We start from the raw sequence: 16,570 nt of genomic DNA, 5'->3' as shown, positions 1-16,570 counted from the left end.
ATAGAACAACCTGAACAAAGATAACCTTAAGAAAACTTCTGACTGCTTATTTCCAGCACGGTATGCTAAGAGTTATCCGAGATTTCCTTTTAACGTGTTACTTTAAACAATCGGATTAGCTCACTTGTCCTTACATGGAATTTACCTCCTGCGCATCCTGTTGAAAGGACGCTGTCAGTCTCTCCGCCCCCTGGATTCTGACCAGCTGTTCTCTCACACCTCCACACCGGAGGACAGCGAACCGAAGGCACGCGATTGGTCACCGAGTGACCGGCCTACCATACATTCGGTCACAGCAGTGCCAGGAAGTTGTCATGGAGGAAGCTGAAGATCAAACCCTTCCTTGGGAAAAAAATCAGAGCAGGATGCTTGATATCTAAAATTGGAAATGTTCCAGGAGGAGGTGCAAAATTATGACAGCCCTGACCCTCTGGTGACAGCCAACCTGGGCCCATGATCCAGTTCCAGTAGTCCTAAGCACAGGAAGTCACACCAGAGAGAGACACAAGCTGTTAGCAAGTAGGTATGTGACTGCTGTACAACCAGCAACGAACAAAACACAAAGGAAACGTTCAGTTACTTTTTTTCGTCCAAAGCAGATAACATCAGCTAAAGTGTTTGTACGGTACTTGTTAACGTAGGCTCCTATGTTAAAAGCTGATGGGAAAAACACGTAATTTCCCCCAATAAGCCCTAAAGCACAGAAGTTAGACAAAGCAAGTTAAGGTCTAAGGCGTTTACTAATGTAAAAAAAAAGGATAATACAAACATTTACCCAAGAGACACCTCAACATAAAAGACTTCTCATCCCACCAGCAAAATGAGATTGATCTTGGGGTCTGTTGTTTTCTTAAGCTGGAAAATGTGTTTACCATATCTACTCAATTTCTTTTATATGAACATATTTCAAAACAGCACACTGCTCATTTTTTGCAGTATAAAAGTCACACTAATATTCATCAGGGAAACGAAATGACAAAAGGGCTCTTTCTACAGTTTCAGACAGTGCTGGCCATTCGCTCAGATAACACAGCTGATAAAGCCGATGTTGAAATTAAATGTCACATTTGCTCAGGAAATGTAAACCAAGCAACACTTCGGTCACAGCGTAGTGCACTCCTCTATTTAGAAGCTCAGCCCATCTCTTGAATTATTTCTAGTTCAAAAAGTATAAACCTGCCCTTTTATTTTATAAAATAAAGGCTACAATCTAGTAAGTGGTCATGCTTTGATAAAGTAAGTTTATTGTGTCCTGAAGATACAGAACTTTCTTTTTTATTAAAAAAAAAATCTTACTCAAAATCTGTATGTTTTCTCTGTGCAGTACACTTCAGTCGTCACAAGAATCGTGGGTCACTTTTTTATTTCACGAAGTGAAATGACTTGGGTGCCGGAGAGCATTTCGCTTTAAAACGGCATTCAATCCAGCGGCTCAAAGAGAACTAGAATATGTCTGACTGAGAGCCTGGCTCACACACCTAAATTGGCACAAGTGGTCCAGGGTTGAAACTTAAACTACACTGTTGTGGAGCTTTGCTCTCCCACCCATCCAGTAAAAGACCCTGTCTGCACTCGAAAATACCACAGACTATGGGACGCTACCACAGACTTGCAACCGGAGTGGACAGAACAAAAATGGCAGGAAACACCACATTCAAAGCTTGTACTCAGCAGCATGCGAACGGAAGTTCACGTCTGACTTGAACATGCCCCACTTCAGCTAAATGAGCAGCTCCCGTCCACCACTTCAGCAGCTGGAATCTAGAGTTTCAACTTTCATCTTCTGTCTGGAGGCCTACTACAGAACCAGAATACTCAGTTGCAGAGAAATTAGCACCCTCTGCTTTCAACAGCATTACTCACTATGCAAGCTAGGCTTGTGCGAAAATGACATATTTTCCAGGTTTACTGAACACTCACTCATCCTAGCAAGTAGCAGTTAGGATTTCTGGAAAAAAAAAATAAGATGCATAATCAGAACACTTATGCCTGCAAGTCTAAAGGCGTCTAGTCTAACACTTAATTAAAAAAACAGGATCCTTGTGCAATGGAAAGCATTCTTACGTCTGCAACTGTATCCTACAAGAATGTGTTTCTGTACCGCATACAGCATGCAGTTTATTTTCCATTCTGGGTTCACAAGTTTAATTCTATGGTGGTTTACTCAAGTTTCCTTAACCTTGTTTATCACAGTCCGAGCTACAGACCAGCATTAGTAGCTGGAGTAAACAAAAAGGGAAATTAGTTTCTGCTGTATCCTGCTTCCTGACTACACACTGTTTTTATATACAGAGCACTAAAATCCAGCTGACAAAGTTGCTCTCGACAGAAAACACCACCCCACCCACGACATTTTGTTGGAACAATTAACAAAAAGCTCATGATGCCACAACTGTAAAACACAAGAATGTGAATCTTCGTTCATCAACCCTACTAAAGTAACCGACATTTACTGGGAGAGCAGCACGCTCCTAAAATATCACCTGAGCAGCAATGAAGTGGCAATCACATACAAAAAAAAAGGGGTTTTCATCTTCATTCTGGGATTCCCCCAAAAGACAGATTCATGTGGAAAAAAAATCAGAAAAGGCAGACATCAGTCCAATGACATCACACCCAAGAAGGAATCCCTTTAGGTTCTTCCAAATCCCTTCTACTTACACCAACAATTTTGTTAAAGGAATGAATATAATTGCTCTGTTAACTTCCAGTCTTGCTGTCTATAAAGGCTCTTTTCCTCTGACTCCAGTGCCAAAGCATGAGCACATTACTGTATTTAACACTCAGAGTACAGACGAGCAGCACGATGTCCTGATTGTTATTGCTGCTACCACACAGCTGTCTGGTCCTGGGTTTGAATCCAGAGTATTGCGCCTTCGTTTTTATGAATTGTGGAGCCTGCAAGTCCTCTCCGTATTCCTGCGAGTTTTCACCCAGTGCTCTAATTTTCCTTCCACCTTCCAAAGACAGGCTGGCTTAGCATTTCTAAATGGTCTCCATGTGCAGTCCCCCCCAAGTGCCCTGTGCTTCAGAGACAGACACCAGGTTCCAGCGTCCCTTACCGGGAATAAGTGGCTTTCTGATCACGAATGGAGGACAGCAATCAGAATACAGAAAAAAATATCAAATTTACACAATCTAAACAACAAAAGCATGAAAAAACAGTCTATTATAAACAGAAGGTTAAATGGTTTGGGTCAGTGTGCTTTTTTTAAACACAATAATCAACAACCTGTTTGCACAGTGGTTTAAATGACTGGCGTCTCAGAAAATCAGTCAAGAAAATGGCAGCGCAGGTCTTTAAACCAAACATCCATACTTCCAATCACCAAGGAGGCGAGTCTGTCAAATTGACCGACAGTCCACACCCCTGGTTTCTCAAGCACATGCTAAACAAACTGAGCAGAGATCAAACAAATGGGAGTCAAAGTTCTGAGGATTATGCATGCGGCTTTAATTAAGAAAGCTCGCAGCAGAGTTCAGGAGATTAATTATCCCAATTATGCACAGACTGATTAAAAAGAGCACAAGACGTCTTCCTCCAAACCTTTATAGAATACAGCAGGTAATGAGCAAATGAAATTAGCTGAGCTCCTATCTAAAATGCCTAGTCAGAAGCACAATAATCCAAAGCCTCTCACAGAGAATCTGAACGTAAAGTCAATGTATAATTAGAATGTTATTTATTTGTGATCATTCCAGTTAAACTAATTTTGTATCTTAAATACTGTAGTTGTAGCATCCTCTCTCTCAAAAAAAAACACAATTTCATTCTAGATTTCACTGTTTAATTAAAGATGTGCAGTGGCGTAAATGAAGACGTACAGAGTAAACATACATCAGACATCTCCATAAACAACTAGGACAGCTGCTCCATACACCTTTTGATTTCCCCTTGAAAACTAGGTAACAGTAAAGAGCTCAATATATTAATATATTACCTTCACTTACAGAACCAAGAGAAGGTTTGTGAACCACTTTATAATTATGGGAATTACAATTTCCAAATATGATATTCTTATTTAATCTAAACCAGTCTTTCCTTAAATAACCAAAAGGGTTTATGTTCATGTTAACAAAATCCATTTTTTCGTGAGGCAATGGTGTATGAAGCAGATAAGAATAATAAATGAACCCCTAGTTTACTCAGTTCAATTAAGGCGATAATTAGCTTTGAATAGCAGGCATTTTAGACTGCGATTCTCTCAACATTATTCAGTTTTCAAAATAAATTAACAGCCACCCAGCTCAGGTGGAAGAAGAGAACAACAATGTCACCATTAATTAAGGGGCTCACTTGCCAGCTCTAGACTCCCAGAAGACCACTGGAACAAAGACATGCACATATGCTATCTCGTGTAACCTTGCAGGACAAGGCTGACTGCTCTCATAATGTCAGGACAAAGATTACCAATCTTTTGTTTTAATTTAGCTACAGAATGTTTTAGGCATCCGAGCTTTGAAGCCTTATAGCAATACAGTACCCTAAGATCACTTAAAAAAAGTACAGGACACAATGGACCTCTCTCTAGTGTATTGCCTACATCTGCAGCAGCTTGCAGAGCCAGGCTTGGAGACAGCTGTAAAAACCTAAACTGATTTGGGACTGACTACTCCAGCTTTAAAATATTCAGGGTCCTGACTCGCACTACCATATTAGGCAGCCCGGTCAATTTTTAATCTACTACAAAGTTAACAAGCTGCAGTGTCTTGATGATACTCCACAATTTACATATGTCAAGTAAATTCACAGCTAAACCAAATGTAAGATACTGTACAAGATAGTTCGCAGTTTTCAACCTACTTGTTTTGTTCTGTCTATATGTGGCTTATGTTATAAAGGACCTGGGGAGAAAAATACAGCTATTCAGAGAGAAGTAAATGTGAGAGAGACGGACAAAGAGAGTGCCAGAAGTTATATGCAGTTAAAACAACTTGTTTTATCGTCTGCATTTCTAATGTGCAATCAGCTGTCTGGAAGCTTTGAGGTGGCAGTGTTTATGTGCGTTCTGACAAACCCCTTTCAGATTGCCATCAACACCAGCCGACAACCACTGAGGAAGGGGAGGGGAGAAGGGACTGAAGGGCACAAGGGGTGGGAGGGGGGGCTAATGGAAACTGCATTCAAGGAACCGGGTGCTCAGATGGAGCACAGAACGCCCCACTCCTTTGAGAGCGAGAGGTCTGAAAAGCATTAGAGAGCCCAGCCTTCCTGAGGTGATAATTAAAGAGGATGGTCGCAAAAAGGAAACATATGAACAGGATGTTGCTTTTTTTTTTTCTTCCCCTTCTTCTTCTTCCTATAAATTTTGACGCTGGAATGAAAAACAACACTGCCAAAGAACAAGAGGGAATTATTCCCACAGCATTCTCTGAGCTATCCCTAGATCAGAGAAATTAATTCATCCAATCTGGGTGCCTTATGTTACTGATCTTTAACGAAATTACAACATATCAAGTGATTCCCTAAAGTGAGAGGCAGTACTGTTTTTTTTTTCGGTCTTTCTTGAGGTCATTAATCATGGTACCATAAATTCGGTCCCCGCTTTCTCTTATGTGGTTTTAATCATAGAATTAAAAGTTGAGTACTTGGATTTTCCTATAAGTCATCACCTCATCACATTCCACTGAATAGAAAATGGACTAAAAAAAAAAAACTTACTAACACTTACAAAAATACTCCATTTTACAGTCTCCAGTTCACTTTTTATGAAGCCTTTTTTACAAGCTGAGCACTAACAAGAGGGCTCTAAAGTACTTCTAGAGAAACTGAAAGTGCAGGGCCGCCAGGTTTACACAGGTACAGTACTAATTACAGCATGTAGTAATTTCAAGAAAAACTACAAATGTGCTTTGTAGTACAGACCAACACTGCAGAGTAATTAAAAGCACATTGCTGTGCACTAATTATCTATTGCCTGCTGTGCGTTTTTTTAACAAAACCCAGTGATAACTTATCAAAGGTTCAAGGTGAACAGGCATCTTTTTTAGCATGTTAAAAGTATGTTATTTACCAGTCTTTAGTAGAGTGAATAACACTGAGCCATTTTAAAAAGTTGAAGTTAGCCTGCAAACAAGGGTTATGGAAGGGAGACAATACCCAGAAAGAAAAATGGCCCCATTTTGCATCGTCTTGTGCAGGGTTCCTTTAAAGACAATGTCTCAGTAGCTTAAGGTTTGGATCGTCACTAATGAAAGCGAAGCTTGAAGAATTAAACGGAACTCAAAAGTGTGGCAGCTTTTCTTTGCAGCAAATCGATTATAATCAACAGGTACCAAAATAGTTTTTCCTCACAGTTTAACATTGTTTCTATCTATGCAGTGCAGGGAGTAAGAGGCTAGGAGTAGGCTAGGCGGGGGTCTCTGCAACGTCATGGCATCCCATTTGGCAACCAGACAGCAGGACCCAAGTGAGAAACTACCCTGTAGCCCTTTGATACTCATACAACCCTTTCATCCTCTAGAAACGGTGTAATTACTTTGGAGGTTTTTGTCAGCAAATAATTTCAACAAGGACCAGTTTTTTTCCTGCAGCCCAGCTAATAAAGCACAAAAGGAAAAAGCTGTTCTGTCAGGAATGTCTGGAGGACACCCCTATTCAGATCGAAGACAGGAAAATCACAGGGCTTGTATGGTTAAACAAAATGCTGGGATTATATTGAAATAAAGACCTACAGTAATTATTGTAATTACTCAAAATACCCCTATGTGCTGTAACAGGTCAACAGGCTTTTAAAAAGTGACACAATCGAGCCTAAACCTATTAAACTAAAGGGAAATAGGTCCCTGCTTGAAAGCATTTGCCGACTTCAGCATAATGCGAACTTTAAAAGGCAAGACTTTGTCATCTGTTCTTCATTCAAAATTGACAGCAGACACTGATCCACATCCTGAAAGCCTGCAGACAGAAGAAGGCGGCTTGCTTTTGTTGAAGAAATACATTTCACACAATGCACTATCCACAAATCTCTCTTCTCCAAGTCACCCAACTCGCAGAGCACAAACACATGGAAGTTGTCTCCCTCTCTTAAGCTTCAAACTGAACTGCAAAGACAAGCAGATTTATTTATTTTTTATAACAACCTACTTTGTCTTATTGGATCATTTTAGAGATGTATTCAGAAACTCTCCCCATCAGCGCGTACTTGTTATGCAAAATTCCCTCCAAACTCAGGAGGGGAAACTGCAAAAACACAATGTAACATTATCAGTCTCCAGCTGACCAGCGGTTCAAGTCATTCCTTTATTGATGTGAGGCTAACCCTTAATGAAGGCAAAGGAAGAACCAACACGATAAATCCACAAAGTCAGCTGGAAGAAACCACTCTGTTAACATTAATATATAAATAGAACAGAAGATTCTAAAGCAATGCACTTTCTGTTTGGCGAACGCTGACCAAAATTACTTTTTGAGGTTTTATTTAGAGTCAAAAGCAATTCTTAAAAATAAAAGTTACCCTTACAGCTTTCAGCAATTTAGCAAAGAATTACAAAAATCTCGTTTTACAGTTATTTCGGTATTTTTTATGTGGTCTAAACATTTTTTTTTAGTTTGTGCTGTACAGCTTTAAAAAAAAAAGATAGCAGCACATTAGGAAGACACAGGTGTTACTGTGGTTGAGATGGAACTCCCATTGCAGCAACGAAAGAGATAAATGCCGTTTTAACTGCCTGTGCAAAAATACAGACTGAAAAATGAAAATTTGAATGGGTAACTGTTTTGTTGGTATCTCAGGAATGCTTTATCTTCTAAACTTTATCGTCTTCATAATATGTAAAACAGAAATAAGAACTGCAGAGAAGAAGTCAGAGAGCACAACGCGGTGCGCGAAGCTAAACGCATTTAAAATACTAGACAGCCTACTACTGAACACACAGATTTCAAACTATTTCACTGCTTATTTACTCCTTTTGCACAGATTACCACCTGCCACACAGCTTCTGTGAAACATAACTATCGGCTGTCAATAAAACTAAAAAAATAAATAAATTTCAGAAATGGCATAATAACATTTTTGGTAGCTAATCTCATGAGGGTGCAAAACAACCTTTTAAAAGTACTGTAAGTCATTTCGTCTCTCAGAAACAAACAAGACCAGTTATATCCTGCTCTGAAAATTAAAGATAAGCAGCTCAATGTTGCCTTTTATCTAGTACCTGCAAATGTAAAGCAGGTTTTGTTTACACTAGGCTCTCAGCATTAACAATTTGTTCTTTCGCCTGCTTTTCATTTTAGGATGAGGAATAAATTTTATAAAAAAAGAAAGTCCTGGAATTATGGCCCGGTACATGCTGTAACTGACTCAATTTAATAAGGAGAGTAACGAGGCCGGGACAGGCCCAGCACAGGAAGAGTGCGAATGGCTCCACCAGCGATTCTGCAGCAGGAGAGCTGCTCTTTACTGGGCCTACTCTGACATGTGCTCACCTGTGCCGCTCGGCGCCCCTCCCCCACCGTCGCGCAACAGGCGGCCTTTGTCTTTATCCCTCATCTGAAGAGCGGAATCAAAGTCAAGCAGAGGAACTACAAAGAGGTGCGCCTTTGTTTTTTCGGTATATATGGATTGAGTGGTGGAGGGGGAGGGGCAGTAAATTATGGATGATTCTTGCTGGGATGAAAATAGAAGATCAAAAACACCACCTTATCCGGGCCACTACAGGCCCCTTTCTGCCTTCTGAAGCATGGCAATTATACCGCATCACTTTGCTTCTGTTGCTACGATCCCACTTTCAGAGCAGTATTGGGTCTTATTTTACCTGAAACTACATCGTAGTGGTACAAAGTATAGTGCTGCACTGTTTTACAGAAAATACCGCAAGCCTATATATATTCACACAAGCAAACCTACTCATACGACATCTTTCTTCTTGGTATTATGGTATCGGCCCACCGCAATTAACACACGTCAATAATGGCCACTTTCTGCAAGGCACTGCGTTTATGAGGGCAAATACCAGCCGAAGAGAGACAGAAAAAAAAAGTCTTCTCCCAGCCAGGCAGGCAGCCACCCACCCAAACACACACACTCGCTCTCTCACTCGCTCCCCCCCGGCCCACACTGCTCAATCTGCGCTCATTGTGGTCATCCTGTCTGTTCGTCTCCTTGTCTCAAGCTTCCTTTATATCCGCTGCTCACGTCAATACTAATTGATGGTAATGCCTTTAAAGCACTTGAGTAAAAAATGTACATAACCCGGCTATCCTTGAGAATAATTATCAAATGGAATAAGGTGACACAGTAAGCATAATCACCATGATGCAATCAGATGGCTTAATATGAGCAAAGACGTTCCATTATTTTTATTGAGGGCAAACACTTTCGTAGTAAATATGTCGATTTCTCAGTCCTTCCCTCCCTCTTTTTCTTTCCTGGGAACCACTCTTATCAGATAATAAGATCAAGCTCCTCTCAGCTACCAAAGAATATGAACTTGGCTGCCACTTTAAACTATACTTCATATTCATTTCTAACCTACTTTTTCCAAATGTCGTCATCTGCAAAAATGCATTATCTGATGAGCTCTCTGACGAGGAATATAAAAAGCTCTTATTTCAGAAAAAAAAAACGGAACAAAAGGCAAAGCCAATTGCGAGATTATGCTGGACTAAGTTTTACGTCCAATCCAGGTTTAAAAGTCAAGAGTAATCAGTTAAGGCTCCAAGACCTTTGTGGTTTGCTTAATTAGGCTTAGTTATGATTAATTAAAATGGCAGCCAAACCTGGGAATACTTCTATTCCTCTACACAGAAGTCCCAGCACTCCTTTTTTAATTTTAGAGAGGAGGGGCTAACACCTTCCCGTTAATTTTCTGTTGGATTTACAATTTACAATTCGAGTCAAAACAGCTGATCGACAAACTGTACGGAGGCTGCTGTTTATAGTGAAACCTCTTTATCATTTCTTATTTCCACTTATCTTTAGTGAAATTAATAGAACCACTTTAATCTTGTCTAATGGGAGTGTGTGATTTGAGGTAACCAAGTACGACAGGGAAAAAAAATCTACATGCTAGAGGAGACATGCAGATATAGAAATGATCCTTTATACACAGCATCACAAATAAGACAAACATCACCCACTTCACACCTGAAGAAGGCTCCACGGCCGAAACGTTGTGTTCTCTTTCTTCTTTTTTTCAGCATGGAATAAACCTATTACTTGTTCCATCACAAATAAGGGCTAATAACAGCTCCTCAGGTTATAAGATCCTACACCATGGGATGCATTCAAGAAAACATTTGAAAAAGGAACAGCAGGAAACTGAGACTTTATTATATTGTTACAGCAGCAATAATAATAAATCCTTTATTTAATCCAGCTATTTAAGCCAGCTATTAATCCTTTATTTAAGCCAGCTAAAAACAAATTATCATTTACAAATGACCAGTGAATCTCCATCTCACAGAAGACCGCTCTCATTGTTTGAAAGGTCTTCAGAGCAAAAACATTTAAAGAAAAACAAAATCCTTTGACCAAATCACACGTCTTGTATCATATCTGAAAAACCATAGCATATCATTCTCTTAGTCCCGGTTTCCTAAAAATATGTATTTCTTGGTTTGTCATGACCGGAAAAGTTTTTCCACACAAATACAGAAATAGAAAAATATAAACACCATTAAAACGCTATCATGAGGCACATGCTTCTAATTCAAGCCCCATGAACACAGCTTGCAGTGCGTGACTAGGAAGGGATGTGTACATATAGAACTAGGCAAAGCAGTCTTTGATATCACAACTTGGAACAACAAAGCAAGTTAAACACGAAGGCAGTCCCATCGAATTTCCCCCCCCCCCCCCAAAATGGACTTTATGCTTAACGACTCTGCATGTTCCTCGAGCCCCAGTCCACAGGCCACCACTGGTCCCAGGACCAATGCTGACCGGTCCCCGTCGTAGCTCTTGCACTGCCAACCAAACTCTGATCTTGCTCTGGCCTGTCATTTAGCCCAAGGACCACAGGGAGCTGGTCCCTGGTACAGAGCAGTGAGTAACACTGCTCTAGGAACTCGGTTACGACAAGACTCCGGGAGTATTTCGAGGGTGTTAGGAAAGGGGGAGAGCAGAGCACAAAAATATCTCATTTTTGCAATGCTGCTGGTTTACTTAGTGGCTTGGGCACGGAGGAGCGTATCTTAATTGTTTGCTCGTGCTCGACTCCCTCCCCCCCACCCCCCCGAAAAAGAACAACTCATTTAAGACCAAGATAGTTCACTAAAACAATGCGTGCTTTAAAGTCGCAGCCCATGTGACAACAAAAAGGGCAGCTATTTTTATGCCCCCACATCCCAAACTTACAATCACCCACGTTCCCTTTAACATGCAAACATTTACATTTCTTCCTGGTGCACACATCACCCACCGCAAAAAGCATACAGCTCTAGATATTTCAAAAAGCTGCTATCAGAGCTTTTCTACAACTATTCAAATTGAATTCAAATACAACCCCTGGGGACTTTTTCAATTTAGGAAATATGACTTTAAATTCTTATTTGCTTAAAGAAATAGGAAGTCAATTCATTTCACAGTTTGTTTAGAATCGGCGTGTAGGAGCTGGCAATAGCTGAATTATTTTACTTAACTGTGCTCTACATCTTGCACGTCGTGCTCCTCAATCTTCAGTAAATGACCAATGCACTTGTGTTCTTCATCAGTTCCATCTGCTTGTGTGATTTAAAACAGCGTTTCTGGCCAGACTCCAGACTGTCACTGCTTTTTGTCATTGTCTTTAGTTTATAGATACAAAAGTACAGTGTGAGCCTCCTACTCATGAAATACCCATCGCACTGTCCCTCACTACCCTCAAAACACATTAATGACTTCCCCTCATCTGAATAATCCTGAGCAAGAAAAACAATCCTCCCCGCAGAAATTTTAGATTAATTCACGTTTTAAAGGTAATACAATCAAATGTCCAAAACAGAACTAAAAAATGGACCATAACATGGTGTAAAGTCAAGCTATTCAGTAGCAGAGAACAGTCTGCAACATTATTCTACAAAGGTATGTATAGATACTGTGTTCAGGCCACAGACCAGATGAGAAGACTGTTCCTCCATTTGTAAAAATGTTTACATGTGTTTCCGCGAGCTCAGAAATTTACATTTCTCCTCAACCATTTCTTTTTGTGTGTTTTACATTCCAGCAAAAAATAATAAAGCTGAAACGAGCGGCAGAAAAGAAAAGGCCACATCTGGAGCTTGTTAAAGAGCTCCAACGGGGACATTGCACATTTAAATGAGGGCTATTATCTTAATCAGCTCCATATACTGTACCAGAATCTCAACCCTACAAAAGGTCAAGACCCGGGTGATGCAGAGAAGAGGATTTCTTAAAGACCCTGGAGTCAGACACTCCGCGCCTTCCTTCCTCCTAGTGTTCCAAGAGTCAAGACTTCTATCGGATGTATTCCAGGTGACCCTTCACAGCTAGTGTGGACACTCAGAATCAATTTCGTGAAGGAAAAACAGAACAAAAAGGCCCGTATCAACCGCCTTATTGTAAGGACTGTCTCCACGAGTTAGAGGAGAGAATCAAAGACAGACTAAGCTCGTCTGCTGCTGCGAGTGAAGATCTGTTGGGTCTGAACTGCAGAGAGGACCCCGCCACAGACGTGCTTTTCAGATGTAATCAGCAGAGGCTCAGATGAAGAACCAAAAAAAAAAAGTCCAGAAAGCCAGTGGCTGAAGTTCCCCTGACCCCCTCTCAGAAACACAACTGAGACAAAAAAAAAAAAAACAGGTAGTTAAGAACTACACAACGACGTCGATACTAACATGACAAGCACCTGCAAGAACCCATCACTGTGCGTCAGTGGACAGCAAACGTCTTCGCCAAAACAGGGATGTACTGTACTGCGAACGCAGTCCAGTTTAAGGAAAGAGGAAGACGTTTTTATTTTAAAAGCACTTTATAAAACTTTCTGGTTCTTCTCAGTAGTTCACAACAGTCTATTCTCAGCTGTACCATGATACCTTATATTTACACAGCCACTTGAAACATCAGTTTACATCCCTAACAACATTAAACAGCTCTAACATGTGCCAAAATCAACAGTGTGCTATCGACCAAAGGTTAATAATGCACACTTGGGACACTTCCCCGATTTATCATCTACTTCAATACATTTTCAGTTTCCTTTCTAAAGATGTTTATAAATTAGTTCACGTAATCCAAGTCAAAAAAAGCATATTCCATTGTTTGTATCCGTTCAGCAGTAATCCCGAGTACATTTTTTCCCCCAAAGTGACTGCTTTTTACGACATCAGATTGAAATTGTATGCAAAGACTGAAGGTGATGGAGGTGTGTGAACATTAAAACCCCGTGTTTAATTAGTACAGTGACGAGCACACTAATAAAACATCTGACAAAACCTTGAAAACCAATAAAAAAAATAAATAAAAGCTGGAAATGTCAAACTCATAACACACGTAAGGTTCTCGTTTCCTACCTGTCTTGTGACTGCTCCTCGTACATCCTCTCCTTGCCTTCCTTAAAGAGGCGGATAGCTCTTTTGGATTTCTTTATCAGGCTGTCGATGTATATTTTAAAATACTCGTTCTCGCTCAGCTGCGTCAGTCTCTGAGACTCCTCATATTTGCACAGTATTAGCCGAAGGTGTTGGTAGGTATCAGGCAGGATATCCAGGATGTAAGGAGGGCTGTTTTTCAGCTGCAGTCGTGGATTTTGGCATAGTCTCACCTGGGGACACATTTCAAGGGAACACAATGAAAGTGGTCTTTCCTTTAAGAACAGAATATCACTGTACTACAGGCTCTCTGCTAAACAGCGTCCTTATTGGATGTGGCAGGAACTGTGTTTTAAGGTAAAACTGGTCTAAAATGCAGTATCTGGCCTAGAGGTGCCACACTGTTCGACTGTTCGATGGGTTCGATTCCAGAGCTGGGTTGCTGTCTGTGTGGAGTTTGCATGTTCTCCTCTGGTTTGCATGGGTTTCCTCCAGGTGCTCCGGTCTCATCCCACAGTCCAAGGACATACTGGGAGGTTAACTGCTTCTGGAGACTTCGGTCCCGTTAAGAGTGGATTGTCTGCCCTATGATAGGACTCATGTCCCATCCAGGGTGTATCACGCCTTGTGCCTGTTGCTGGTTGGGATAGGTTGCATTGGATGATGCCTGTACAACCCTGTGCTGGATGAAGCAGTTAAGACGTTTAAACTTCTATAAATACGTCTTTTCTTCCCCAGTATGTGAGATGAATACAGTACTCTGTGGGGAAAAGATACCATCGTGGCAACGTTCACTATCATGAAATGCAATGCCTGCAACGACATATTAACCAGTTCTGTATAACACTCCTGGACCGTTAGAGCAATGGTTACCAATTTCATTGTTGCTACCGCCTTCCACAATGTCACTAGAGAGCAGAACGAAACTGGGGACACATGCTGTATTATACTTCCTCCCCCCCCACACACACACACATCCACTCCAGTGTTCTGCTGTGTCCAGTATTTAAATAGTAACACATCTCCAACAAATTACAGCTACAACCCTGCTCGAGTTCACCCGCAAATTATAAATAGCAGTCCTGCGAGTACGAAACGAATCAAGTGTGAACAGCGGAGTAATGAAGCAGAACTGTATTGTCTTCAAAAATAACCTCACCTACACATTGAGCTCCGAGTGTTGTTTTGGTTTCGCCTGAGATACTTCACTACTCTCCCCGCCCGTACACTGGAATGATTTTTATAGTTATTAAAAGCCAATAAAAAAAAGTCATTACCGGAATTTAAAGAAAATATCACTAGGCAGCCTACGGTTTACCTGAATCGACGTTATTGAATTATTTTGGTTCGTATCTGTCCACAGACATGAGAGGAGGAGGAGGAGAAGAAGAAGAAAAAAAGAAAACATTACAAAACTGTTCCTACTGCCGAAGCCGGAACGCGGATGGAAAAGCTCGAGCCGTGGCGTCACGATGAAGGTGCACACGCCGCTTTACTGGACGTGGGAAGGACGCGATCACAGCCCCGCTGAACCACTTGAGCCGATTCTTAATCGCCCCGACTCCGCCGGCGAAGAAATCACGACTGGGGACACTCACCACTTTGTCCATAAGTTTCCACGTCTTCTCCACTGTTCGGCGATCGGCGGCAGCCTGCTTCGGCGGTCCCACAGCGTCCTGGATGGACTCGATGAAGCCCAGAATCCGGCCTTTCCGGGGGTTAGGTCCGCGACCCCCAGCGTTTCGTCCACTGAGCGCAGTTGCCATTTTCTATACACTTCAAATACAAAGAAGCCCCCCTTCAGCTGATCGCCAGACACACATGCGACAAACCCTGACAACAACAAGACCACTCGCAAAGAAAGAACCAAACATTAACTGCTCGAATGTCACTTGCCACATACAACGCATCTAAAAAACACATCCCTGCATCACGGTGCCCATCATCTAGTTGGATCGCCACCAGTAGATACTGTTGTTGGGTTTTTTTTTTTTACTTCCACTAAGCAAACGAAAGCTGATATGCCTCAACTTCTTAGGTGCGAATCCACATCCTGATTCTCAATACAAATCGGGTGTTATTTACTACTCACGATAAATGAATGCAACCATCTACTTGCAATTCTTGGCATAAACAGTAAACAAAATCCTGCGCTCCAAACATTGTGCGGCCGTGTTTAGTGGTTATGCTTCCCTGGGTTGGGAGTAAACTACTTGTACACATGGGAGGGAAAAAAAACGAAAGCGTTTCCTAATTATACTTCAGCAGGGATCAAGCTACCGTTTCCTCTTAAGTGCTTTGCTTCACAGATCCCGGGTTAACATCGCAAAGGGAACATTCTCCTCAAAGATATTTTGTAAATCCAGACTTACTGCGGCAAAAACAAGGAAACTGTCCGGGCAGGAGCGAATGTCAACGTAGGGTTGCTCAGCTGTACTGGTGCGTGTTCCCTCTTCGCAAAATGTTAAAAACCAGGAGGAAAAACAAAAAAAAAAACACCAAAGCGATTAAAAACAAAACCAAACGAGCAGGAAAACTCGGAGAGCGCGTTTTATCGCTCAGTCGCTCCGGATGATTGTGCCATGATTAGTCCCAAAGACAAGTCCTTCCTTTCTGAATCAGAAGATTTCCCCCCCCCCCTGTTTTTGACGCTCCGCCGCCAGAAATCAGCAGGCTTTTAAATCCTTTGGCAACTGAAAGCAACAGCGAGCGTCCCACTCACTCTGTACTCGCAGCGAGGGGGAGGAGCGCGGAGGGAGGCAGGATAAAGAGATCGCCGAGCAGAAACCTATCAAAACCCCAGATCGGACAGTGACCCCGTGACGACCTTGATAGAACCGCCTTATGGCCAATATAAATCTAACACTAGGAGGGGGGGGGGGGCACGACTCCTCTGTTTGCAAGTTGAGCATCAAATTACGTTGCTTAAAAAGGGTTATGGAGGCCGTCCTTCCTCAATGATATGCACAGCTTTATGCATTTTTTTTTATATGCAGCTGGTGGAAACAAATGGGTTGTTGTCTGTGTAGAATTAAAACACGTGCTTCCCAAAATAAATACCCCGAGGTTATAGTACAGCGTTAATTATACCCGCCGAGT

At 41.5% G+C, this 16,570-nt stretch overlaps 1 protein-coding gene across 2 annotated transcripts in view; it reads right to left on the bottom strand.

Moving 5' to 3' along the window:
- Nucleotides 1-16,217, bottom strand: part of cblb (Cbl proto-oncogene B, E3 ubiquitin protein ligase) — a 79,104-nt gene extending 62,887 nt beyond the window's left edge. For both annotated transcript variants that reach the window (XM_088921656.1, XM_088921657.1), the window contains exons 1-3: nt 15,844-16,217; nt 15,070-15,247; nt 13,454-13,704 (exon numbers count right to left, since the gene is read on the bottom strand). In XM_088921656.1, the coding sequence (XP_088777782.1) occupies nt 13,454-13,704; nt 15,070-15,237 (419 nt within the window). In that variant the 5' untranslated portion in view covers nt 15,238-15,247; nt 15,844-16,217. The remainder of the gene's footprint in view (nt 1-13,453; nt 13,705-15,069; nt 15,248-15,843) is intronic.
- Nucleotides 16,218-16,570: the final 353 nt, after the last annotated feature.

Source organism: Atractosteus spatula, chromosome 7 (assembly GCF_055471065.1).
Source record: "Atractosteus spatula isolate fAtrSpa1 chromosome 7, fAtrSpa1.hap1, whole genome shotgun sequence".
In the NCBI taxonomy this organism is placed as follows: Eukaryota; Metazoa; Chordata; class Actinopteri; order Semionotiformes; family Lepisosteidae; genus Atractosteus; species Atractosteus spatula.
Note: the sequence above shows the minus strand (reverse complement) of the source record. Positions and strands in the feature narration are given on the sequence as shown.